Source organism: Malaclemys terrapin, chromosome 12 (genome assembly GCF_027887155.1).
Source record: "Malaclemys terrapin pileata isolate rMalTer1 chromosome 12, rMalTer1.hap1, whole genome shotgun sequence".
NCBI classification, from domain to species: domain Eukaryota; kingdom Metazoa; phylum Chordata; order Testudines; family Emydidae; genus Malaclemys; species Malaclemys terrapin.
The window spans coordinates 48,902,771-48,928,034 of NC_071516.1; the positions used below are offsets into that span (position 1 = coordinate 48,902,771).

At 48.9% G+C, this 25,264-nt stretch overlaps 1 protein-coding gene across 2 annotated transcripts; it reads right to left on the reverse strand.

Moving 5' to 3' along the window:
- Positions 1-682: 682 nt before the first annotated feature.
- Positions 683-14,573, reverse strand: LOC128846878 (fibrinogen-like protein 1-like protein). 2 transcript variants are annotated; one of them, XM_054046133.1, is made up of 3 exons: positions 14,521-14,573; positions 13,244-13,384; positions 683-2,605 (listed from the first exon to the last, which is right to left on the reverse strand). In XM_054046133.1, the coding sequence occupies exons 1-3, from the start codon at positions 14,522-14,524 to the stop codon at positions 1,980-1,982; spliced, it is 771 nt and encodes a 256-aa protein (XP_053902108.1). In that variant the 5' UTR covers positions 14,525-14,573; the 3' UTR covers positions 683-1,979. The 2 variants fall into 2 exon arrangements, with proteins under 2 accessions (XP_053902108.1, XP_053902109.1); XM_054046134.1 differs by lacking the exons at positions 13,244-13,384; positions 14,521-14,573 and adding an exon at positions 3,454-3,543.
- Between the last annotated feature and the right edge of the window lie 10,691 nt (positions 14,574-25,264).

Genomic DNA, 25,264 nt, shown 5'->3' on the forward strand with positions numbered 1-25,264 from the left:
CCCCAACGTTGCTGCTCGGACATGGAGTTTTGTGATACTGCTCCCATGATCCCCCATCCACTAGGTCAACATTTTGAAGCCAAGGGGACAGGCTTGGAAGCAGCAAAAGGGGACATTTGCGGTAGCCAGCAGTTCTCAAGGAGCATCCGACATGTATGTGAGTGCTGTTCCCCTCTGGGTGTGTTCCAGCTTTGTTTTGGTTTGTCAGCACGAAAAGGGGTTTGTTTATGAATCTGACAGTTTTCAAAATCCAACCTTCACTGCTGTGTCAGGATACAGGGTGAATAAGCCTGATTTATCTGCACTGGATTATTGCAATCTTAGGCCTCTCCGTCTTTTCTGGTTACACAGACTAGTTTGTACCCTGAATTAGATATGACTCAGCATGCCCACCATTTCTCAGCCCATTTCTCAAGTGTAGCTGTGGACCCCAACAAGTGTGCCTGGTATGCAGAAGTTTTGGGGTCTTCAATTGTTGACCAGGATAGAAAGCCCCCTCCCCCCCAATGATTCCCATTACCTTGCTAGTCCACAAACCCACTCCTCTCGGCTCCAGTTTTTCAAAGAGTGGTGATTCGAGATAAGTTTCTCTTCCAGAAATGTTTTATCTGCCTCAAGACATAATGCAATTGCAAATGAAAAGGATTATCTTTTATTAATCACAGGGGTTTTTTATTCAAAGAAAAACTGTAGGGAGAAACCTCAACATTACTGAAAAGCTGATATTAAGAAAATGTCAGTTTGGGGGGGGGCAAGTTGCAAACTTGTTTGCACCTTTATTAAATATGAAAATATAGTTATAAGAATGTTACAGACAAAATGTCCAAAATCTTACAATATATAGTATACCTGGTTTTGTTGCAAAATGTTAAACCTATCCAATTTCAACAGGTTTCTATCATTGTCACCCAAACACACCCAAATATAAAAGTTTAATGCCCTCAATATGTTTGCATAGACCTGCATTTAAACTTCATTTGGGTTTCATTTTATACTATCTTCGTTTGTTATGTTATGTTAAAAAGACATAGTGGTTGTTAAAGCTTGTGCTTTCAAACAGTTAACAAAAGTTGAGTTGCTATCACAGGGAAATTAAGAAACTTGGGTAAATATTCTTTTACTAACTCATTTGCTAAAACAGAAAACGCAGCAGGGGAGAGTGGGATGTGGTGAAGTCTCCTTCCTCGGAGGTTTTTAAGGTCGGGCTTGACAAAGCCCTGGCTGGGATGATTTAGTTGGGGATTGGTCCTGCTTTGAGCAGGGGGTTGGACTAGATGACCTCCTGAGGTCCCTTCCAACCCTGATATTCTGTGATTCTAAGATGCATTTTCATACCTGGTTCAAGCCTTACACAGCATTGCTGCTCCATCTCTGAAGCCCCGAGAAAAACAGACACAGGGAAAGTTTCTTTCCCAATTTTAAAAAGTTCTACCTTCCCATTGGCTCTTTTGGTCAGGTGCCCACTTCCTTTTCTTTACCTGTGGGCTTGTTAACCCTTTACAGGTAAAGCAAGCAGAGAACAGACCAAGAGGGATTTTACAGCTAACTGGCTGGCTGGGTGTCCACAATTCATTGGGAAAGAATCACAGAGTGGCTCAGCATACTGCAGCACAAAGGACTAGGAGATGCACCCCCAGAAGTCCTAGCATCACACATAGATGAGCTCAACACCCGCGAGGACGCAGTAAATTGGGTCAGGCTGCTCACACCAGACATAGGCTGACCTGGGTGCTCAAACCTGGGTGAGTCACCTGAGTTAACTCAGCAGTGAAGACGTCTCCTGGGAGAGATAGAATCATAGCAGATTAGGGTTGGAAGAGATCTCAGGAGATCTTTGTCAAGCCGGGCCTTAAAAACCTCTAAGGAAGGAGATTCTACCACCTCCCTAGGTAACCCATTCCGGTGCTTCACCACCTTCCTAATGAAAAAGTTTTTCCTATCATGGACTCTCCAGCGGGGTTCAAGCCCCTGCTGGAGGATCAGCAGACCCGTTTAACAAGAATGAGGGTAGACTGGCAGTCTCCAGCCACACAGACGCCACTCCACCAAACATTCTTGCCTTTCCCATTGAGCTTGACATAATAACATTTGCTGTGCCACCAGCCTCCCTGATAATGTTCTGCACAATTTGTGGTACTGGATAGGTCCTGATCTTTGTCATAGGTAGAAAACTTCATGTTGTCATGCACGACGTCTTCCTTAGTGAACAAATCCTTTCCAGCTCCCGTGTACCTGCCCAGCCGCAAGGCATAGCCACGTGACTCTGTATCTACACTGAACGTGTCATATTCAGCATAGTGAGTATTGTTGGATGCATCCTGTACTACAAAGCGGACCTTGTAGGCTCCCTGCATTGTGAGCAGAGAGATGTACTCATTCCCCAACCAGTAATCATTCTGTACATCACCAAAGCCATACTTGTAGTTTGCCCAGGAATCATTCCACTCAAGTTCTGTGTTGTAAGAATTTCTTTGGACAACCGTCCAGACTTGTCCTTTGGTGTCCATGTTGCACCACACCACCAGTGGGGGAGAGCCTTCTGGCTGGATGACATAGACTCCACTGCTGCTGTTCTTGGGGATACTGTCACAGTCTCTGGGGAACCCTGAAATACAGTGCACAGAAGAGTCACAGAGGTCACTGTCATATCAATGGGGCCTTTCCCTGCAGAACAGTTTGTAGTGTTTTGTCCAGTCCATTTTTAAGTGTCTCAGCTGATGGGGTTTCTACCTCATACAGGATCTTGGGAGATTATTTCACAGCCGCATTTATTCCACCTTTAGGGAGACATTCCTCATATTCTTCTTACATTTTCCTTTCCTTAACTTTTTCCCCATTACTCCTGGGTTCATGCTACCCTCATTTCTTCCTAGTCTTTCCCCCTTGTCAGGGCTGAATCCTCACTCTGTCACTCCGAGTGCAGAAATGGGGCCCACAAGGATTCTGAAAATTAATACTGGCCACTCCAGGCTTGTATACACTCCCAAGGTTACAGCTTCTCTCTGACCTTGGCTTGGTAAAGGCTGCCACCACCCAAATGCAAAAAAACCCTTTGAACCCAGGAAGGAGTACTTGGGAATTCGTCCCTGTTGGGTACCCTCAAGCCCTTTAGATTAGAAAAAAAACAAGGGAAATGAGCTGTGGTTACCAGCTAATCAAACAACATGCACAAACCTCTTAGGACACCAAAAGTCCAATCCTGTTATTAAAAAAGGTAAATTTTATTAAAAACAAAAAGGAAAAAAAATACATCTGGAATTTAGGCTTTTTGTTAGCTCTTAAAATAAATTATTACAAAAATTCAGCACCCAAAATAGCTTTCTTGGGGGTTCAGCTTAAAGGTTACAAGCAAACAAAATGCATCTGGGGTTAGCACAGAGGAGCTCCACAAGCCTTAAAATATAAACAGAAATAAACCTGATCTGGTCTAGCTAAACATGCTGATCTACTTACCCATGTGGAGTTCAGATAAGTAGTTCTAGGCAGGATCTGATGATTTATGCTCATACCTGGCTTAAAGCTGCTTACAGCATTGCTGCTCCGTCCCTCCAGCCCAGCGAGAACAACAGAGAGACAAAGGGAAAGCTTTTCCCCCATTTTAAAAAGTTCTAGCCTTCCCATTGGCTCTTTGGGTCAGGTGCCCACTCGCTTTTCTTTATCTGGGGACTTTTTAACCCTTTACAGGTAAAGAGGCAGCCACCAAGAGGGACTTTATAGCTAACTGGCTGGCTGGGTGTCCATAAAAGGGAGCTCTCCCCCCCCCTTTATTTATCACACTCCTCCTTTGTGTTTAGACTCCTCCAATCCTTGTAGATACCCCCCCACCTTATGTCCCCCTTTAGTCATACTATCCACATTTCGATCTTTTGACCATCTCATAAATCAGTTCCCACAACTCCCTAATCATTGCTGTCCTCTTTCCTAGTTTCATAGTTGCGTAGAGTTTAAGGCCAGAAGGAACCATGAGATCATGTAGTGCGACCTCCTGTGTATCACAGGCTATTACAGTTCACCTGATCCCTCTGTGTTAAGCCCAAAGATTTCAGTTAGACTAAAGCATTTCCGTCCCCAGGAGATTAAACTGTGTGCCACAGGCAGAGAACAGCAGACACTGAGGTGCCACTAGTGCCCGAGGTGTCTGCAATGACAGGGACTCGATTAGGAGAGATGTGCCCAGATGATCCCAGATGATGATCCACACTCCATGAACATAAGAACAGCCAGACTGGGTCAGACCAAAGGTCCATCTAGCCCAGTGTCCTGTCTCCCCACAGTGGCCAATGCCAGGTGCCCCAGAGGGAATGAACAGAACAGGGAATCACCGAGTGATCCACCCCCTGTCGCCCATTCCCAGCTTCTGGCAAACAGAGGCTAGGGACACCGTCCCTGCCGATGCTGCAGTGGAAGGAGAACCCCTGCCCCCAAGCTCCCAGCCAATCTGATCTGGGGAAAATGCCTTCCTGACGCCACACCTGGCAATCAGTTAGACCCTGAGCATGTGAGCAAGACACACTAGTCAGGCATCTTGGGACAGGATTCTTTGCACCACCTCCAAGCACTACGCCACCCCGTCTGGTGTGCTGTCCCCAGCTGCAGACAGTGTCTGATGCTTCAGAGGAAGCCAAAACAAACAAACAAAAACCCAAATCCCAGAACACATCTAGCCAGCTGTGCTAAAACTTCCTTCCTGACTCCTGCAGCAGACTGGCTGAAGCCCTGAAAGTATGAGATTGGATTATAGTCACTATAGTCTCTAAATTCCGGACAGTTGCTCTCTGCCTCTTTTTGGTATTGAAATGGAACAAAATTCCAGGGTCAGTTTCATCAGAGTCAGTTAGAGAGGAACCATCATATGTTGTGCTCCAGACAGTGCTGCTTGTGTCTATAATGTTGAGTGGCCAGCTGAGTGACCCCCACCCCACTTCCGGGAAGTTGGGATCCAGAGCAACCTGTTTCCTCCCCCACTGAATGGCCAGCACGGCAGGGGCACAATGTAGCCCTTAGAGGTGAATGGCTGAAGGTGGTCAGCCAACTGAGTAACAGGGCACTCTGTTGTGCCCACTTAGGTTTTCCGTGGGATTTGCAGACCTCATTTTGGTTCTGTATTAGAGAGGACAGATGACCTTGAGGTTGAGGCTCTGGAGGCTAAAGATCTTGGGAGATCTGGATCCAATTTCTGGCTCTGACCCCAGCGTCCCGCAAGACCTTGGGCAGGTCGTTAAATCGCTGCACCTCAGTTCTGCGTCTGTCAAGTGGGGATAATCTCTCCCCTTTGCCTCACCATCTGTCTGTCCTGTCTAAAACTCTTCAGGGCAGGGACTGTATGTGCAGTGCCCAGCACAATGGGGTCCCTATTGTTGTGTATTTGGTTGTCGTGGTTTTTGTTCCTATGGCAACTGAGTTAGATTATTAGGGGATAGCCAGTCAGTTCCAACTGGCTGGCCAGGTCAGTGAGTGTCTGTAAATAAATGGTTGCTTTGTAAGCTGGCTGCTCTCTGGTCTCAAGTGATTTCTTCCTAAGCCTGCTGCCCCCAAGGATATGACAAAGTGGCGACGAGGGTGGGATTCCTGTGCTGCCCAGCAACACAAAGAAGTAGAAGTCAAGGTAAAGAGAAACCCTACCAAACTCCTTTAGCTGTTGCTTGTTTGCACTGACTGTGCAAACTGAAACTAAAACCATGGCTACACTTACAGGGACACTGGACCCTTTTGATGAGAATATCGGGCAGTGGCAGGTGTATACTGAGCGTTTTGAGCTTTTTGTTATTGCAAACGACATTACAGAAGCGAAGAAGGTGCCAATATTCTTAAGTGTTGTAGGGGCTAAAACCTACTCCCGGCTACACAGCTTACTACACTCTGTTAAGCCGGAGACCAAATCTCACAGCGACATTGTGGAAATCCTGGGGGCCCATTTTTCCCCCAAACCACTGGTAATTGCAGAAAGATATAGGTTCCACAAAAGAGACTAAAAAGAAGACGAAACAGTTGTACAACTTGTAGCAACTTTGAGAAAGCTTGCAGAACACTGTGAATTTAAGAAGATGTTAAATGATGCCCTGCATGACAGGTTAGTGTGTGGCCTGCACAGTGAAGCTGTACGGAAGCGCCTATTGACAAAGGCTCAGCTTACCTTGCAGAAGGCTGTTGATATTGCTGTCTCCATGGAACTGGCTACAAAGGAGGTACAATACATCAGTGCATCCCCTAGGGTGCATGAGGTGTCCCAAGAACCTACCCACAAAACTGTGGGGAGTCAGGAATTTTACCGCTGTGGTAAGCTGGGTCACCAGGCATCAGAATGCTGGTGTAAGGACCTGGTGTGTCGACACTGTGGCAAAAAGGGACACATTGAGTGTGCCTGTAAACAAAAGAAAAAGAGGCCTGTGGTCTGGCCGACCAAAAGGGGAACCCTGCGTACCCTAGAGCAGACCCAGGAGGACCAAGGTGACACCTCATCGCAAGAGGAAGTGCCACTGCACGTTTTGTCTTTGGCAGTGGGCTCACATGAATACTGGGTAACCCCATTGTTGGATGGGAAACCTATACGCATGGAACTGGACACCGGTGCAGCCGGTTCGCTGGTCTCAGCGACTGTGTATAAAGAAAAGCTACAGCATCTTCCGCTTAAAGCAACAAAAACAGTGCTGAAGACATATACGGGAGAAGCTGTGCCCATGTCGGGCACTACTGATGTTAAGGTGGAGCTCAATGGACAGGCTGCTAAATTGCCGCTGTTTGTGGTGAGAGGTAATTACCCAGCCTGAATGGGTAGGTCTTGGCTTGGGAAGATCAAGGTGAATTGGACAGAAGTGCACCGAGTGACTAAAGAAGAAACCGGTCTGACCACTATACTAAGGAGACATGCTGCTGTTTTTGGAGAGGATCTGGGAAGTATGAAGGGAATCACTGTGACATTGAACATTAAACCTGACAGTCAACCAAAATATCTGAAAGCCAGAACTGTGCCATATGCCATCAGGCCGAAGGTTGAAGCGGACCTGGAGCGCCTGGTCACAAATGGAGTCCTAATACCAGTTACCCATAGCCCATGGGCCACTCCTATCGTTCCAATAGTGAAGAAAGACGGCTCCCTCCGGATTTGCGGTGATTTTAAAGTCACTGTCAACCCGGTGTTGTGTGCAGAGCAATACCCACTTCCCCGCATCGATGACCTCTTTGCGGGCCTGGCTGGGGAATCAGTAAGATTGATCTGAGTCAAGCGTATTTACAGGTGCACGTCGATGAAAGGTCTCAAGAGCTGTTGATGATTGTGACTCATAAGGGGCTTTAGCGATACAGTCGCCAACCCTTCAGAATAACGTCTGCTCCCGCCCTGTTCCAGAGGGCTATGGACCAGATCTTGTGTGGCTTGCCAGGAGTCCAGTGCTATCTGGACGACATCCTGGTCACTGGAAGGAATGAGAAGGATCACCTAAGGAATTTAGAGTCTACCCTACAAAGACTGGAAGAGCATGGCCTACGAGTCCGCAAAGACAAGTGTGAATTCTTCCAGCCCTCTGTTGAATATTTGGGACACATCATTGATGCTGCAGGTCTTCATAAGGCCCCTGCAAAAGTTAAGGCTTTTGTGGAGGCTCCCCCACCACGAAATGTTAGCCAGCTGTGCTCGTTTCTAGGACTATTGAACTATTATGGAAAGTTCATCTCACAGTTAGCCACACGGCTAAAACCACTTCACGAACTCCTTGGGCAGAACAAGACCTGGAAGTGGACTTAAGCCTGTAATGTTGCATTTAACAAAGCTAAGCATGCATTGCTAAATTCTGAAGTTCTAACGCACTTTGATCCATCCTTACCCCCACAATTGGCCTGCGATGCATCACCTTATGGAGTGGGAGCAGTCGTGTCACACATTATACCTTCGGGAGAAGAGAGACCTATTGCTTTTGCTTCTCGCACTCTAAGCAAAGCAGAAACTAACTATGCCCAAATCTAACGTGAGGCATTGGGAATCATTTTTGGAATTCGGAAGTTTCATCAGTACCTGTTTGGGCGGAAGTTTACTCTTCTCACAGACCATCAACCTCTGACGTCAATTTTTGGACCCTACACAGGCATTCCCCCATTAGCTGCTAGTTGTATGCAACATTAGGCATTGTTACTTTCAGTGCACACCTATGAAATTAAATATCGGAAATCCACTCTGCACGGCAATGCAGATGGTCTCTCAAGGTTGCCTTTGCCAGTCAAACATCAAGATAGTGCCCAAAAGGAAATCTTCTACTTTGAATAGGTAGAGAATACACCCATCACTGCTACTCAGATAAAGAAGGCAACTCGCGTTGACCCAGTATTGTCCCAAGTTATGGACCTGATGATGCATGGAAAATCTCAACACACCTCTCCGGTCTCACCCGACCTTGTTACCTACATGTACAGGAGGACGGAGTTATCGATCCAATCTGGATATTTGTTGTGGGGGAGATGTGTCATTATCCCACCACCACTGAGATCACAGATGTTAGAACAGCTCCATTCTGGTCACTGTGGAATAGTGCGCATGAAGGAAATTGCACGAAGCTATTTTTGGTGGCCTGCATTGGACAATGCTATTGAAGAGAAGGGAATAGCTTGTATGTCATGTCAGGGTGTGAGGAATGCACCCCAGTGGGCACCCCTACACCCATGGCACTGGCCTGAAAACCCCTGGCAACGTATTCACATTGACTTCGCTGGGCCCCTTGAAGGAAGCATGTTCTTGGTGGTGGTAGATGCCCATTCTAAATGGCCAGAAGTCTCTATAATGCAGTCCACTACTGCAGAGAGTACTGTCCAAAAACTACGAGGACTCTTTAGTCATTTCGGTCTGCCAGAACAACTTGTGAGTGACAACAGACCGCAGTTCATCTCTCAGGAGTTTCAAATTTTATGAAGGCAAATGGGATACACCACATCACTTCAGCACCATATCATCCATCCACCAATGGATTAGCTGAAAGATTTGTGCAGACAATGAAACAAGCTTTGAAGTCGGCAAGGGGACAATTATCCATTCAAAAGTGTCTGGATACCTTCTTACTTTCCTACAGAAACACACCTCATGCTACAACCAAGGCATCCCCAGCCTTTCTAATGATGGGACGACAGCTGCGCACTTGCTTTGATCTGCTGAAACCTTCAGAACCCTGACAAACTGTGCAATGTCAGCAGCAAGATCAAGTCATCAGACGGGCACCCAGAGCAAAAGACTGAACCTTTAGTCCGGGACAGCCGGTTTTGGCTCGGAATTATACTTCTGGAGCTAAATGGGTCCCTGCCACGGTCATCACAGGACCTGTTTCCTACACAGTCCGGACTGCAGAGAATCTCACCTGGCGGCAACATGTAGATCAGCTGTTGCAGGTCATACCAGTCCTCAGGACACATCTTCAGTTGAGTTGTCTGACTTCACCTCTTCTGGCGAGACTCTGAATCAAGAATCACCTGTTCCTGACTGTTCTCCTCCATTACTGCTGGCGGCAGAGATACCCCTTTGCCCGGCACGAGCTGATACCACCTCCTCACCCGTTCGCGCTGTGAACCCTGAGCCCATTGTCAGGCCTGCGCCCAAGGTACTTTCGGGTGCAACAACAGCAGAAGTTCACCATAATCCACCTAGAGACAGAAGACCTCCTCAATGGCTGGATCTTTAGCTAGGGCGAACCCACAGTTATGGGGCAAAATAATCCCCTGGGTTTAGCCGGGCATGGAGGCAGTCTACCCTCCTTCTCTAGTCTAGTGTTTGTTTTATTTAGGGGATGTTCTTATTTAAGGGAGGAGGAATATGTTGTGTATTTGGTTGTTGTGGTTTTTGTTCCTATGGCAACTGAGTTAGATTATTAGGGGATAGCCAGTCAGTTCCAACTGGCTGGCCAGGTCAGTGAGTGTCTGTAAATAAATGGTTACTTTGTAAGCTGGCTGCTCTCTGGTCTCAAGTGATTTCTTCCGAAACCTGCTGCCCCCAAGGACATGACACCTATCTCAGGAGATGGTGGTAATAATGTCATAGTTTGGGGCAGAGCTGTTCCTTCCTAAATACACTTGCCAGCTGCCTGTGTTGGCTGCCTGGATCTAGTGGAGGGCTGCTGGGGTCTGCAGACTGGTCTCGGGCTGCTGGTCTCGGGCTGCTGGACAGAAAGATGGCCACAGAGATGGCTCTATTGCAACAGCGAGGCGAGTGAGAAGCCCACTGAGGGATAAAAGAAGGGTAACCACACTGAGGGGGAGATTGAGCTGCTCCTCAGGGATGTTGGCCCTAGCTGCTCACATACAAATATGAGCCAGGATCCTAAACAGATCAAATGCTATGGAGGGGCTGGACTCTCAGGGTGAGTGGGGATCTGAAAGAGAGAGGGGTGGGATACAGGTCAAAAGAAAAGTTGTGGGAGCACACTGAAATCAAGGGGGAATCTATAAACACTGCAGCTCTCCACAGAGCTGGAGAAGGTATGGGTCTGGATCCACTGGGCGGACACCCCTGGACCCCTGCTTATTGCCCTGTACCTTTCCCCTGTGCTGGGTGCCATGCCGGGGGGGCTGCTATCACATGTGTGCCTCCTCTCCTGCTGCTGCCCCTCACTGTAGCCTCACTGGGGGTGGGGGATGGGGCTGCCCCTTGCCCAGCGTGGGGCAGGAGCAGTGACTGCGGGCGGGGGGGGGTGCGGCTGTACTGGTGGAGGGTCCCACTGGAAAATGAAAGGGTCTGAGGGGGAAGGGCAGCCTGCCCTGGCAGTAGTGGGGGAAGGGGGGGGCACTAGGACCCTGGGGCGGCAGTTAATGCAGGCTGGTAGCATGGAGCTTCAGGGGAGAGACAGGGAAGCTCTGCTCTGGCCAGACCCAGGGAGGTGCATGGGGGCAGCAAAGGGAGCCGGGGCAAACTCAGGGGAGGCGCGGGGGGGGGGAGCAGGTGGGGCCCGGACCCTCAATATTGCTGGAGCCAGGAGGAGGAGTCAGAGAGGGAGAAAAGGCTCCATTTTCTTGCGGGTATGCTACTGCACCCGGCCCGTACCGGCTTACTTTCACCTCTGGATTCATGTCAGTGTATTTCCTTGGGGATGATTAGGAAGTGGGGATGGGCAAAGGGGTGGGGACTATGCTGAGCGTTTCCTCACAAACAGTAGATAAGGAGTGTACAGATTCCACCATTCAAGGCAGCAGTTGTTTTGATTTGGGGCTGGTAAAAACAAATGTCTGCCAAACTTGATATCATAAAAAAAAAATATTTAGGGTTACCATATCTCATAAATAAAAAAAGAGGACCCTCCACGGGCCATGGCCCCGCCCATTTCCCCACCCCTAGCCCCGCCCCAACTCCGCCCCTTCCCCCACCCTAACTCCGCCCCCTCCTCCCTCCCACTCCCAGCCAGGGGGAAAGGGCTGCCCCAGTGCTACCAGCATCATGGTTTCCCGGGCAGCCCCCAGACCCTGCGCCCCCAGCCGGCGCTTCCCCAGCGCAGCTGGTGCCCGGGAGGGGAAGCGCCCAGCCGGGGGCGCAGGGTCTGGAGGCTGCCCAGCAAACCGTGAAGCCGGTAGCGCTCGGGCTTTGGGCAGCCCCCATGCCTCCGGACCCTGTGCCCCAGCCGGGCACTTCCCCTCCGGGGCTCCGGCGGCTCTGCGTAACTTACACTGTATAAGTTACACAGAGCCGAAGAGGAGCAGAGCCCCCGCAGCTGGAGGCTCTGCTCCTCTTAGGCTCTGTTTAAGAGCCGGGCTGCCCCAGCGCTACCGGCTTTGGGCAGCCCCCGTGCCTCCGGACCCTGCGCCGCCGGAGCCCGGGAGGGGAAGTGCCCGGCTGGGGGCGCAGGGTCCGGAGGCAAGGGGGCTGCCCGAAGCCGGTAGCGCTCGGGCAGCCCGGCTCTTAAACAGAGCCTCCAGCGGCTGGGGCTCTGTGTAACTGACACTGTGTCAGTTACACAGAGCCCCGGGGGCTGGAGGCTCCAGCCGCCCCCGCTCTGTTTAAGAGCTGGGCTGCCCAAGCGCTACCGGCTTCGGGCAGCCCCGTGCCTCCAGACCCTGCGCCCCCAGCCGGGCACTTCCCCTCCCGGGCTCCAGCGGCGCAGGGTCTCCAGGCACGGGGCTGCCCGAAGCCGGTAGCGTTCAGGCAGCCGGGCTCTTAAACAGAGCCGCCATTTTCCCGGACATGTTCCGCTTTTTGGCAATTCCCCCCGGACGGGGGTTTGACTGCCGAAAAGCCGGACATGTCCGGGAAAAAGAGGACGTATGGTAACCCTAAAATATTGGTATTCAAAAGTGGTTGAGCTTTTTTAGTCAAACATTCTGAAAACTTCACCTTTAGGCAGAGAACAAGCCTGGAAAATTTCAGGTGGAAAAAGTGAAGGTTTCAGAGTTATGAATGACTAAATGAAAACTCTAGGGGCTAGGATGGACACCTTCAGGAACCATCACTCTAGCGTGTCATGGCCACATCCCATTACGCTGTAACCCTAACACTCCTTGTGGAGAAGCTGGGGCATTGTATATCAACACGGCTCCATTGCGAGCTACTCTATAGCCTCCCTGACAGCAAACTTCCTTCACCTCTTGGAACCCATTAGCACCCAAAGTCAGCAGCCTCACCACCTCTCCCTCTGTACCCTTCCTGTCACTCCCGTGCATTTGTCTGTTCACTCCCCATACGGGCCACCACTTCTCACACCAAGCCCGTGGAGGGGTTGTTGGCAGCGGAGATCACATCTGGGATCTCTGGATCTTAACTCAGGAGCAAGAATACGATTTAGTCATGGATGTCACGGATTCTGTTACTTTAACAGACTTCGGTGACTTCTTCAACTGCAGCCAGGACTGGAGCTGTCAGCGTTGGGGGCTGCCAGCAGCCACGGCCAGGGCTGTCCCCACCCCATCTAGTGCCAGAGCTGTGCCCCCTCCCCCACCCAGTTAGACAAACTGAGACTGGAAATAAAATGTGCCTTTTTAACAATGAGGGTGATTAACCATTGGTGCAAGCTAATGAGAGATGTGGCAGGTCTCAATCCATCACTTGAAGTCTTTAAAATGAGATTGGGTGTCCAAGAGATTTGCACTAGTGCAACCAGAAGTGATTGGCTTGATGTAAGAATCCCTGGGTGACACAGTCTGGCCGTCCCTTCTGGCTTTAAGATCTGTAGGGAAATTTTTTTTTTAACCAAACCTCTCCAAACCCCTGTTCTGTTCATTTCCAGCCCAGCATGAATTTCATTCCATCTAAGATATCAACCAGCCTTTTGATTGTTTCACGGCTCACCACTCTTTGTTCTGATATCTTCCAGGTTCAGGATGTCACCTTCGGAGCCATGAAAGAGCTGCACATTGCCAGTAGGAAGTTTAACAGCAAAGGAAAGAGAGAGCAGGTACAGAACGGCAAGCGGTGCCCAGGATGGCAGTCCTGTAGAGGAGCAGACAGGAGATAGGAGTCAGATACTAAAACCTTCCCACACCGCAGAGCTTCTGACTGAACTCTCAGTACTGAGCCCATCCATATAGTCACTGGATCAACCTGGGTTCCACTGAAGAACAGAACTTTCTATATCAAAGACAGAGCTTGAAAGAGGAAAGCTGCTTTTTCCACATGCCTTAGGCCTGGACTCCCTCCTAATCCTCATTTTGGCCTTGATTCAGCAAAGTGCTTAAGGATGGGCTTAGTTCTCAGGCCTGTGGTATAGAGGAATTCAGACTTGATGGTCCAAGTTGTCCTTCTGGGCTTAAAATCTATTATTCTATGAAAAATGTTAGGAAAAGGGTGATGGGGGAGTCACCAGAGACTTAAACAAAGGCCTTATCTTGACTGGGAAAAAGATTGAATTTAGGTTGAGCTTAGTTAAGATGAGCCAGCTAGGCCAGACCTAAACGCAACCACTTTGCCTCATCAATATACACCCCAGAAGGTTACTCCATTTTCTTCTTTCCCTCACAGCCTAAAATGAGGATATGAAGAAAGCCTCCTACAATTCGTGATCAACCCGGATACTGGGGAGAGCCATAGCGGAATCCCAAGTTGCCGGGTCTCTTTGACAGGTTGCAACCTTCTTCATCCTGGCAAAGACCTTCCGTTCATTCTGTGATGCTGTCAGGGGTTTAAAATGCCGTATAAGTAAGTGATTAAACTGATGATTTATTGTTTTCTTTTTATTTCACCTTTACATTTCTAAGAGCCCTGTTTGCAGAATTCTGTAGCCATTTTGCTCTGAGAGTTGCTTCTGCCTGTCCTAGATAAAACTCACACACACACCCATTGTGCTCCTTCATGGTGACTTCACTGTTGTTCTTTCTGACCAATATTTTTCTTAATCTAACTAAAGTCATTTTAGACTGAATGTACTTGCTGTGTATGGAAACAAACATATATCTCTGCACATTGACAGGAGCTTCTGTTTGACACTGTTAGATTTTAACTGAGCATTCAAGTTAATGGCAACAAGTTCTCAGCACAATAGCATGGAGTAAACTAGGAAAGACTAGCAGATGCTTCCACCCACACATTCAGTTATGCAGCCATGAAACAAAGAGATCAGCTCAACTCACCCATTCTGAGATGGTGTTACTGAGCAGCTGATATGGTGTTAGAAACCTTGAAAGTCCTCTTCGGCTTTCAAACTCAGGGCTGAGGATTCATCCATTTATACAAGAAACTCCACAACCAATTTATCATTGTTTAATCATTAATCAATCATCAACAATTTAACTCCATGTTATACAATTTTATCACACGGCCCTGAATCCTGCTTCAGGGTAACATAAGGTATTTTTCCTGATTCCCTCAGCAGAAATGATAAATCTAAAGAAGGCATCTCAAGGCCACTCATAAAACCCACAAGTGGCAGCTCTCTCACACTTTGTTTGTCCCTGACAATTATTTGCAAACACAATGAATAGAAATGGAAAGGACCAGCAGCAACCCCTGTTACCTAGCAGCTGTGTGTTCTTGGGGAACCAGGGTGCAGTACCCAGCCTGTCTGACTCATGAAAGCCCTCCCTCTGCTTGAACCAAAACCAATCAGAAAAAAGACTTATAAAAAGCAATGAAAAGGCTGTGGGAGAAACACCTAAACCCCTTGGATAAGGGTGACAGGATTAAGGAAACTCCTGTAGCCCCATTTGCATTGAAGGTGGGACAAGGAGGCATCTTCATTAGCATACAGAATGGAGAACAGAGATTCCAAGGCAAGAACCGCACAGAACTCTGGGACCAGAGAAGCAGGGAAGCAGTGCATGATGGGGGATCTCTGCTCCAAATGTTAATGAACCCATACCTGCACCCACCCAGCAGTAGTTATCAGACCAATTCTAGTAATAAATCCTTTATTGGTATCCAAAATACTGAAGCTCCCTAATTGCATTGTGGGCTCCCTCCAAGGAACACCGCTCAAAGCCAGGAATGATCAGCTCACATGTCTAGCCTGAACAAAACAACTTTGGTAAACTCCCTTGTTTACACATAAACAAATCTAGTGTTCTCTCTTGATTTAGATTTCCAGAAAGCCTTTGACAAGGTCCCTCACCAAAAGGCTCTTACGTAAATTAAGTTGTCCTGGGATAAGAGGGAAGATCCTTTCATGGATTGAGAACTGGTTAAAAGACAGGGAACAAAGGGTAGGAATAAATGGTAAATTCTCAGAAAGGAGAGGAGTAACTAGTGGTGTTCCCCAAGGGTCAGTCCTAGGACCAATCCTATTCAACTTATTCATAAATGATCTGGAAAAAGGGGTAAACAGTGAGGTGACAAAGTTTGCAGATGATACTAAACTGCTCAAGATAGTTAAGACCAAAGCAGACTGTGAAGAACTTCAAGAAGATCTCACAAAACTAAGTGATTGGGCAAAAAAATGGCAAATGAAATTTAATGTGGATAAATGTAAAGTAATGCACATTGGAAAAAAATAACCCCAATTATACATACAATATGATGGGGGCTAATTTAGCTACAACTAATCAGGAAAGAGATCTTGGAGTCATCCTGGATAGTTCTCTGAAGACGTCCACGCAGTGTGCAGCGGCGGTCAAAAAAGCAAACAGGATGTTAGGAATAATTTAAAAAGGGATACAGAAAAAGATGGAGAATATCTTTATTGCCCTTATATAAATCTTGAACACTGCGTACAGATGTGGTCTCCTCATCTCAAAAAAGATACACTGGCATTAGTAAAGGTTCAGAGAAGGGCAACTAAAATGATTAGGGGTTTGGAATGGGTCCTATATGAGGAGAGATTGGGGAATTTTCAGCTTGGAAAAGAGGAGACTAAGAGGGGATATGATAGAGGTATATAAAATCATGAGTGGTGTGGAGAAAGTGAATATGGAAAAGTTATTTACTTGCTCCCGTAATATAAGAACTAGGGGCCACCAAATGAAATTAATGGACAGCAGGTTTAAAACAAATAAAAGGAAGTTCTTCTTCACACAGTCAACCTTTGGAACTCCTTGCCTGAGGAGGTTGTGAAGGCTAGGACTATAATAGGGTTTAAAAGAGAACTAGATAAATTCATGGAGGTTAAGTCCATTAATGGCTATTAGCCAGGATGTGTAAGGAATGGTGTCCTTACCCTCTGTTTGTCAGAGGGTGGAGATGGATGGCAGGAGAGAGATCACTTGATCGTTACCTTTTAGGTTCACTCCCTCTGGGGCACCTGGCATTGGCCACTGTCGGTAGACAGGACACTGGGCTGGATGGACCTTTGGTCTGACGCAGTCTGGCCATTCTTATGTTCTTGAACCACTGTTGTTTCTCTACAAAAAAAAAAAAAAAACCCTACCCATGCTCAAGTCAGTGCTCTGATGCCTGGATCCAAGGTCTGCATCAGTTCCATTGGGATTCATCTTCTCCTGACTGATCGTGCTGGGGCTCTGCCTGTCTCCAGCACTCCGGACCCTGAGCTACCACCACCACCTGGGACCCCCCGATCAATTCAAGCTTCACAGAGTGGTGTGGTGAGAACCCAGCTCTCTCTCTCTCTCTAGGGTCTCAACTGATCCTGACTTGTGGGATCAGTTATAGTTTTCTAAACCTGACTTTTATAATCAAATTTAAGTTAGATTTAAAATTATAACTGTTTTGTTTGTTCGGCTCCCCTATGGTTATTACCTGGCAATAAATAATTTTCATGGTTAAGCTGGTTGCTTCTCTCTCTCTCTCCCGCCCCCTAATGGGTGGTTTTATTTTTGGTTTCCTCATTCGCTCTGCAGCAACTCTCCTCGTACCTAAGCTAAAAGATCCCTGCAGCGCCCAAAAATCCTGTGGGGTTTGGTCATCAAGTGGTTTACTGCCAGAACAATTGTAGTGTGAAAATGGGGATGGGGATGTGCTGAGTCCAGAGACATATAAGGGGTCAGGTAACCCTAATAAATGAGCATACCCCAAAGTAATGGGCAAAGCTGGTAAAACCCCAACAAAAGGTGACTGTAGTGGGGCGGCTGCCCCACTCCCTGAGAGTATGGGCTGCGGCAGGCCAGTGAGCCTGCACAGACGCACAGCCAATGGGAGAAGGGCTTATTGGGAGCCAATCAGAGCCCAGATTGGAGGCAGCCAATCAGGGCCAGGCTCAGCCCTATAAGAAGGCTGCTCAGGGAGCGAGCAGTCAATCTGTCCCAGGCCTTTGACAGGGGAAGGTCTGTCTCCAGAGCAGGGAGATTAGCACCGCGGACAGCGCAGTGCTGGCTAGGCTCAGGGAGCAAAGGGGAGCTCTAGCCTGAGGCCTGCCAGGCTGCAGGCCCTGAAGGGAAGGGCCTAGACGGTGCAAGGGGCCGTAGGGGAAGCGGCCCAGGAAAGCGGACAGATGAGGGGAGAGAAGAAGGACAGCGAGGCTGCCGCCAGAAGGTCCCTGGGTCGGGACCCAGAGAAGAGGTTGGGCCTGGGACCTCCCCTTCCCCCCTTGCAGTACACCCAGCCATTGGCCGTAGGGAGCGGCCATTATAGACCATGCCATATCCCTGATAGGAGGGATTAGACTTTGGGATGTGTGGTTGACCACAGTGGCTGGACATAGAGACTATTGATTGACACCCCCCCCGCCCCCCGGAAGGAGATGCGGAAGGACTGAGGGGCACTGCCAGAGGGCAGTGGTCCTGAAGAGGACTCCGCGAGTTGGTGAGCGACGTGGGCTCAGAAGCCAACCGAGGGCAAGACAACGGGCAGGATACCACCAAGAGGGGACGCTCCACTGGACTGAGCTAATTCCTGGAGTAACCAGTAGGAGGCGCCGTGGTGGTGAGTCCCAACCTTGTTATAGTGACCAATGACCAGGGCTCTTACAAGAAATTTGGAAGCCCCCTGTGAGAGAACCTAGGAGAGCCTCTTCCCAGTAATAATATTGCATTACCAATTTAATCAATGTATACAAATAATAACGTACAGAAATCTACAAGTAGTTATTGGCTGCAAATACCTTCAAAGCTAAACAAATAAATATATAAATTGCCTGGCATGTTTACGTGGATATTTTCTGGACAGCAGGCCCCCTGCGGTGTTCCACTCCCGTGTCCTACCCTGCCACGTTCCTCCAGGACCACCCTCCTGCTCTTGGGTGTGGCCTCTCCTTAGCTGAGCTGGTTCCTCCCCTCTACCTGAAGATCCTTCAACCCAGCGGGGTATCCCAGCTGTGTCACAACCCTCTCTGCACCGTCTTGCAGGAATTCACCAAGGAGCAGTTTTAGGTACAGTAGCTGCAGCTCCTGCAGAGGTTGGTGAGTTCCAGTGAGAGAACTGGAAGTCAGGCAGCCTGGGACTATGTAGGATGGCCCCAGGGATGACCCTGATGCCTTTTTGCTAACTTTTTTGTGTGGGTGGCTACTTGCGCCAGATGGTACAAGGGTGTCTGGGCACTACAACTAGCCCCTTACCCAACCAGTGAGGCTCAGGTGACTGAGATGGCCCTGAGAGAGCATCAAGCTGAAGACTATGATATGCTGAAGGCTGCTATTCTGGACAGGGTGGGCCTGTCAGTGGAGAAATACCACCAGCAATTTAGAGCGGTCAGATGGAACGGCATGATACATCCCTGGACTTTTGTGCAAAAATGATCTGACTGGGCCAATCGATGGGTGAGGCCAGATAGGCAGGACACAGAGGCCATAATGGACTCAGTTGTTCTTGAGCAGTTTACCCAGAGCCTCCCCAAGGCTGAGAGAGTTTGGGTCTGAAGGCATCAGTCATAATCACTGGAGTCCACTGTAAAACTAATGGAGGAGTATGTGGAAGAGAGGAAGAAGGTTGAGGCACCTCAGTCTTCAAAGCACTGGAAGGGAATGCAAGGGGCAAACAAGGGGGACCCTAGGGCCCACTCAGTGGTTTCTTACCAATTTGGTAGCAAAGGACATTTAAGAGAGGCTGCCTACACATGGACTGTGGGTTTCCAGAGTTCTGTGGGTGGACAGGCATAAAAGGTGAACCAGGGATAAATCCCTATCAATGTAGGCTGGAGAACCACAAGGGGCATGGTGGATTCAGCAGCTGCATGTTCCCATGTATGGAGAACCCTGGTTAGACGGTAGTGGCAGCGGAAGGGGTTGATTATAACAATCTACTATGTACACGGGAAAAATAATACTTAACCCATGGCAGTCATTCCACTGGAAGTGGGGGGGGAAAGTTTAAACGGCAGAGTGGGTTTTGTAAAGTCGTTGCCCTATGCAGTGATGATAGGAATGGACCAGACTCCATTTCCCTTATGTAAAAAGAGCAGAGGACAGACAGAGAGACCCCAATGGTGGTATCTGTGTAAAGAAATCTCAAATATAGGCCTTCCAGCTAATCCTCCAGGTGCAAGGTTTAAGGACCCTAGACATATAACAAGCTCAGAGAGAGTCGACATGCTTGAAGTTTTCAGGGGTGGGGGGAGAAGTACTTGAGAAGGGGGCAATAGATCTAGGAGTGAAAGAGATGGGACACCTATTGGAAGAGGTAGGCAGAATCTTGTTGCAAGGCCTGGGATGAAAGATATACCAAGAAGGGGGGAAAGGGTGTAGTCTGGAGCCTGGGGCAAGAGAAGTGGATCCCGATATTGAGTCTCTGGAGGGACAACATACTAGAGTAGTTACAAAGCAGGGACAAAGGAAACTAGAGGAAAGGTCCATGGGATGTGTGGGTGGAAGGCAGGAGACCCTCACTGGTGGCCCTCGGAAGGCCAGTCTGAGAGGGCCCAGGGAGCCCAAATAGAACCTCATAAAGAGGACAGAGCTCAGAGGATGAAGAAGGCCTCTCCTGGAGACAAGAAAAGGTCTAAATTGAAATGGGGCGGGGGTGTGTGTGTGTGACAGAGGCCGATTGTAGCATCCAGGTTGCTGCAGCACAGTGAAGGTTGCAGGCTTAGTTGGAATCAACCAATCTACCACTGAGGGGGATCACTGACACTTGGTGGCAGTCACTGGGCTAATGAGATAAATGGCACAGTAACTGGAAGGATATCCATTTGGGAGGAACAGGACATCAGGAAAGGTCAGAGAGTGAGCTTGGTGGAGGAAAGAGCTATGGAAGGCTCCTCCTGCTGTATATCTGTGCTCCCTCCTGCCATGTTTGGACACTGGGGATTAAAGGGGCACGTGGTGAACGAGAAACAGACTATATGTGTTTGTGACTAGTAGACCATGAAAACAGGCTAGGCAGCGCTGCTCACTGGGTAGCTGAAGAAGCATCTTGTGACAGTGCTGAACAGTCCTTCACCCTCAAAGGGGAGGTCCTCAATATTTGTTGAATATCAGAAGAGAGACTGGCAAAGCACAATTGTGAATACCTCTGCAGAGAGCTGCTGGAGACCACAGACTTACAGCTGAGTCAGATGTGTCCTAAGCTGCTTGAACATTGCGTGTGGAGACCAACTTGCCCTCTTGTATCAGGTCCTTAGCTGTCTTCTACTGTGCATCTGGGAACAGATCCAAATATGGGATGATTTCATCCCAAAAGACAAAAAGATCTCAGAACATATAGTCTGGGCTGCATAATTCACTACCCTCATGTCCAGAGTACCACATGCGTAGATTTTCTTGACCACAAAGTCTGGTTTCCTGGCTTCTCTGCTAGGAAGGGCAGAGGTGAGTCGGTTCTCTCTTGTACCACCCGATAAAGGCAATCAGCCTGTTTCTCTACTGTAGCTGTAGACACAGGTGAAAGTGAGATGTCCTTGGCAGACTGCAGCAGTCCACCGCACAGAGGTAACATCAACTTTCCCCTTTTCATTGGATTGGAATATAGCAATGATTCCCTATCCCTCCTGCTGGTCAGATAGAGATTGGATTCCAAGGGTTTCTGCCACTCTCCCCACCAGGTCATGGACTGCTTCAGATCATCAGGTGGAAATGCAGATGAACAGCCCATGTTATCATCAAGGAGAATGATGTCAGTGTCCCCTGGGTCATCCTGTGGTGAAATATCTCCTTGGGCATCATATTCATCATCCTCTGTGTAACAGGGTGGGCTGGCCTTTTGGGGTCCTGGGTCCTGCCAGCCTTGTTTGATTATGAGACCCAGCTGGGAAAAGGTCAGGTGATCACTTTAAAGGGCTGAGAGAGCTCAGTTAGAGATAGGTTCTTGCAGTAGGCTTGGGAGCAGAAGGATTGAAGGGAAGGTGTGTCCTCTTTTCAGCGTGTGATACTCTCCTCAGGGCACCCAGAACCGTAAGCCACTGTTACCCCTCTGCCTTAGCAAAGGAGAGTTTTGCTGGAGCTTAGACTGTGTGTCAGCTCCCTGCCACGTCAGTCCACCCACCTCCCCAGCAAACTCCTTAAGACTCTGCCAGTCTTAACCTTGCCTTGCAGGTGACATTCAGGGAACCCCCAGTGCCCAAGATCTTCAGAGACATCTTTCTGCAGAGTCCAACCCCTATCACTGGACACACCCAGAAATTACCACCTTGCCCAAAGTCCCAGTCATCAAATGGGCACGCATTTAATATGTGTCCCACCATTTCACACACAAAGCACACTTCAGAGTAGTCGTTCCTCCATGACTGGGACCACAACCAATTTTTCATGGTTTAAACATTAAGCAATCATCAACAATTTAACACCATGCTATGACATTTTATCACAAGACCTTGAATCCTGCTTTGGGTATTTTTCCTGATTCCCTCAGCAGAAATGATAAATCTAAAGAAGACATTTCAAGGGCATTCATAAGAATCACAAGTGGCAGCTCTCTCACACTGTTTGCCCCAACAATGATTTACAAACACAATGAACAGAAACTGAAGAGGACCATTATCAACCCCAGCAAAGTAGAACTAAGTGGACCATGCAGACCTTACAAAGCGAGATCACTAATTCAATGTTTCCCAAGCAGTTGGTCAGGAGCAGGGCCATAACAAGGAATTTGGAAGCCCCCTGTGAGAGAATCTAGAAGTGCCCCTTTCCATTATTAATATTGAATTACCAATTTAATCAAAGTATGCAAATAATAACCTATAGAAATCCACAACTAGTTATTGGCTGAAAATACTTTCAAAGCTAAACAAATAAATATATAAATGATGTGTCACATTTTACTCTAGGTTTTTCTGACCTTATTTATACTGAGAAATGGAGTGCACTATTGACGAATTCTTCTATCATGTCCTTGGAGTCTAGCATCTTGCAAATGTCACTTTCTATGGACAGTGTAGCCAGTCCTACCAAACGGTACAGGTTACAAATAAGCTTCAACTGTGTGTCAGCTTATGTAACCTGTGAGGTTCATTCAGTGTTGACTGAGACACGATTGTTAACACCAGTTAATAAAAGAAGTGAGTCTGGTGCTCGGTGTAGGGAGCCAGGGTGGCTTCCCTCCAAACCTGAGGGTAAAGAGCCGCTCTCTCAGCCTGAGTGGGCGGGGCCAGACCAAGCTCACTCCGCCCCCCGGAGGGGTGGAACAGGAAGTATAAAGGGCGGGGCCCTTAGCTCAGTCAGGGCAGCACCCGGGAGGGAGGCAGACCCAGACCGTGGGCTGCTCTCTTCAGACCCTGCTGCTTCGCCAGGGGAGACCCTGGACCAGGAGAAACCTGACCTGGAGGAAGGACAGGAACTACTAGGACTGCCTGCCGCAGAGTACCCGGAGAGACTGGACGAGCCGGATGCGGAGGGGGAGCTGGAGCTGTCAGCAGCTGAGTACTCAGACGAGCTGGAGGAGCTGGACGCAGGGCCACCCAGACGGGGGAGCAAGTGGGGCAGTTTGCCCCAGGCCCCGAGCCCCGCAGGGGCCCCCACGAGAATCTCTGAGGCTCCCCCTGGCCCTGCCTCTGCCTTCCCACAGCGCCTCAGTGCGCCGTGTCCAGAAGTGGCCCTGGACAGCGCTGCAGCGGTGTGGCTCCAGCGGGGCCTGAGCTCCTCCCGCTCAGAGCCGCGTGGTAAGAGGGCGGGGCTGCGAGCTCCGGGCTGAGCTCAGGTCCCGCTGGAGCTGCAGCGCTGTCCAGGGCTGCTCCTGGACACGGCATGCTGAGGCACCGGGAGAGGAGGGAGGTGGGGGTAAGCTGCATGGTAAGGGGCCGGGGGGGTGGGTTGGATAAGGGACAGGGAGTCCAGGGGACAGTCAGGGGACAGGGAGGGGGCAGAGCTTCTGGGGGGTGGTCAGAGGATGGGGAACGGGGGGGTTGGATCATGGGCATTCTGGGGGTCTGTCAGGACTCAGTGGGGGGATTGATAGGCATCAGGGCAGTCAGGGGACAAGGAGCAGGGGGCGTTGGGGGAGTGGGGTCCTGGGGTGGTGGTTGGGAGGGTGTCTCGGGGGGGTCAGGGGACAAGGAGCAGGTTGGGTTGGGGATTCTGAGGGGGTAGTCGGGGGGCAGGAAGTGGGTGGGGGTCAGATAGGGGTCAGGGCCAGGCTGTTTGGGGAGGCACAGCTTCCCTACCCTAAAGCTCATTCAGCAGTTTGAGGCTTGCAGACAGCTATTTAACACACAGAGCCAAGCTGTTATCTTTTCCCTTAGGGCTACCATCCCTTTCACTTCTCAAATGCCAAATTATAGTTTACATTTCATTTCAGTGCCATAGGGAGAGTCATGTCAGGGGAGGGGAGCTTCATTTCAAATTAGCCACTGTAGATGAACAGTGATAGAGCCAAGAGAGCCATGGGGGAGGGATCCCATGAGAAGAGCAATATCCTGCACCACCTACCTCCTTCCCAGCCCTACCAAGGGAGACCCCCCCCCCCCCCGCATTCCCCGAGGCTCCAGGGGAGTTAGTTCAGTGGTTCTCAAACTTTTGTACTGGTGACCCCTTTCACACAGCAAACCTCTGAGTGCGACCCCCCCTTATAAATTAAAAACACTTTTTAATATATTTAACACTACTATAAATGCTGGAGGCAAAGCGAGGTTTGAGGTGGAGGCTGACAGCTCATGACCCCCAGTAATAACCTCGAGACCCCCTGAGGGTTCCCGACCCCCCCCAGTTTGAGACCCCCTGGGTTAATTTAATTTTAGCACCCTGTGTCCATTCACAGGCATGTGCTATTTTGAGCATTTCAGTTTTCACAACATAGGCTCATCCCAGATTCTGGAACAAGCTCAAATGCTCAGTTTGTGGAGTATATACATAAGCTATACTAAAGACAAACCCACAGTAACCGTCTCCAGTTTGTGAGGGACCCCATGGAGCCAGTCTCTAGGAAACAGATAAATTCATGGAGGTTAAGTCCATTAATGGCTATTAGCCAGGATAGGTAAGGAATGGTGTCCCTAGCCTCTCTTTGCCAGAGGGTGGAGATGGATGGCAGGAGAGAGATCACTTGATCGTTACCTGTTAGGTTCACTCCCTCTGGGGCACTTGGCATTGGCCACTGTCGGCAGACAGGATACAGGGCTGGATGAACCTTTGGTCTGACCCAGTACGGCCGTTCTTATGTTCTAACCTAAATGAACCCAAAGTTATGGAGACAGATATGAGTCAAGGAAGCCAGCAGAGTATCAGAAACGTGGAAAAATCTCTGGCTGGATGGGCTCAGGCGTTTGGTCACAAGCTGAGGCGGTTCAAAAGTTTTGGATTTTTTTAAGCAGAATTTGTTTTATTGTTTCTTTAAACAATGATACACAGCAAGCAGCAAATATTTGGCCACACACTTCTGAAACCCCAAACCATGTTCAGGTTTTGGCAGACTAATTTCAGCTTTTCAATTAAAAAAACCACAACAAAGTTTGAAGGAAAGCAGACATTGTCCATTATTTTTTCTGCTTTTTAAAAACCCCTAGTTTTCGATCCAGAAAACGTTTTGATGGAAAATATTTGTCCAGCCCTTTTAATGAGCTTTAGAGCCTTTTAGCACAAGCTGATGCTGAGAACCAGTGATACCTTGTAAAGGTGACATGTAAAG

Bases quoted from the DNA above. Each gene is read 5' to 3' on its own strand.
- LOC128846878 (XM_054046133.1), bottom strand. The intron at 2,606-13,243 runs GTGAGCCGTGAA...ACTGTATTTCAG, and splicing joins AGATATCAGAACAAAGAGTG to GGTTCCCCAGAGACTGTGAC.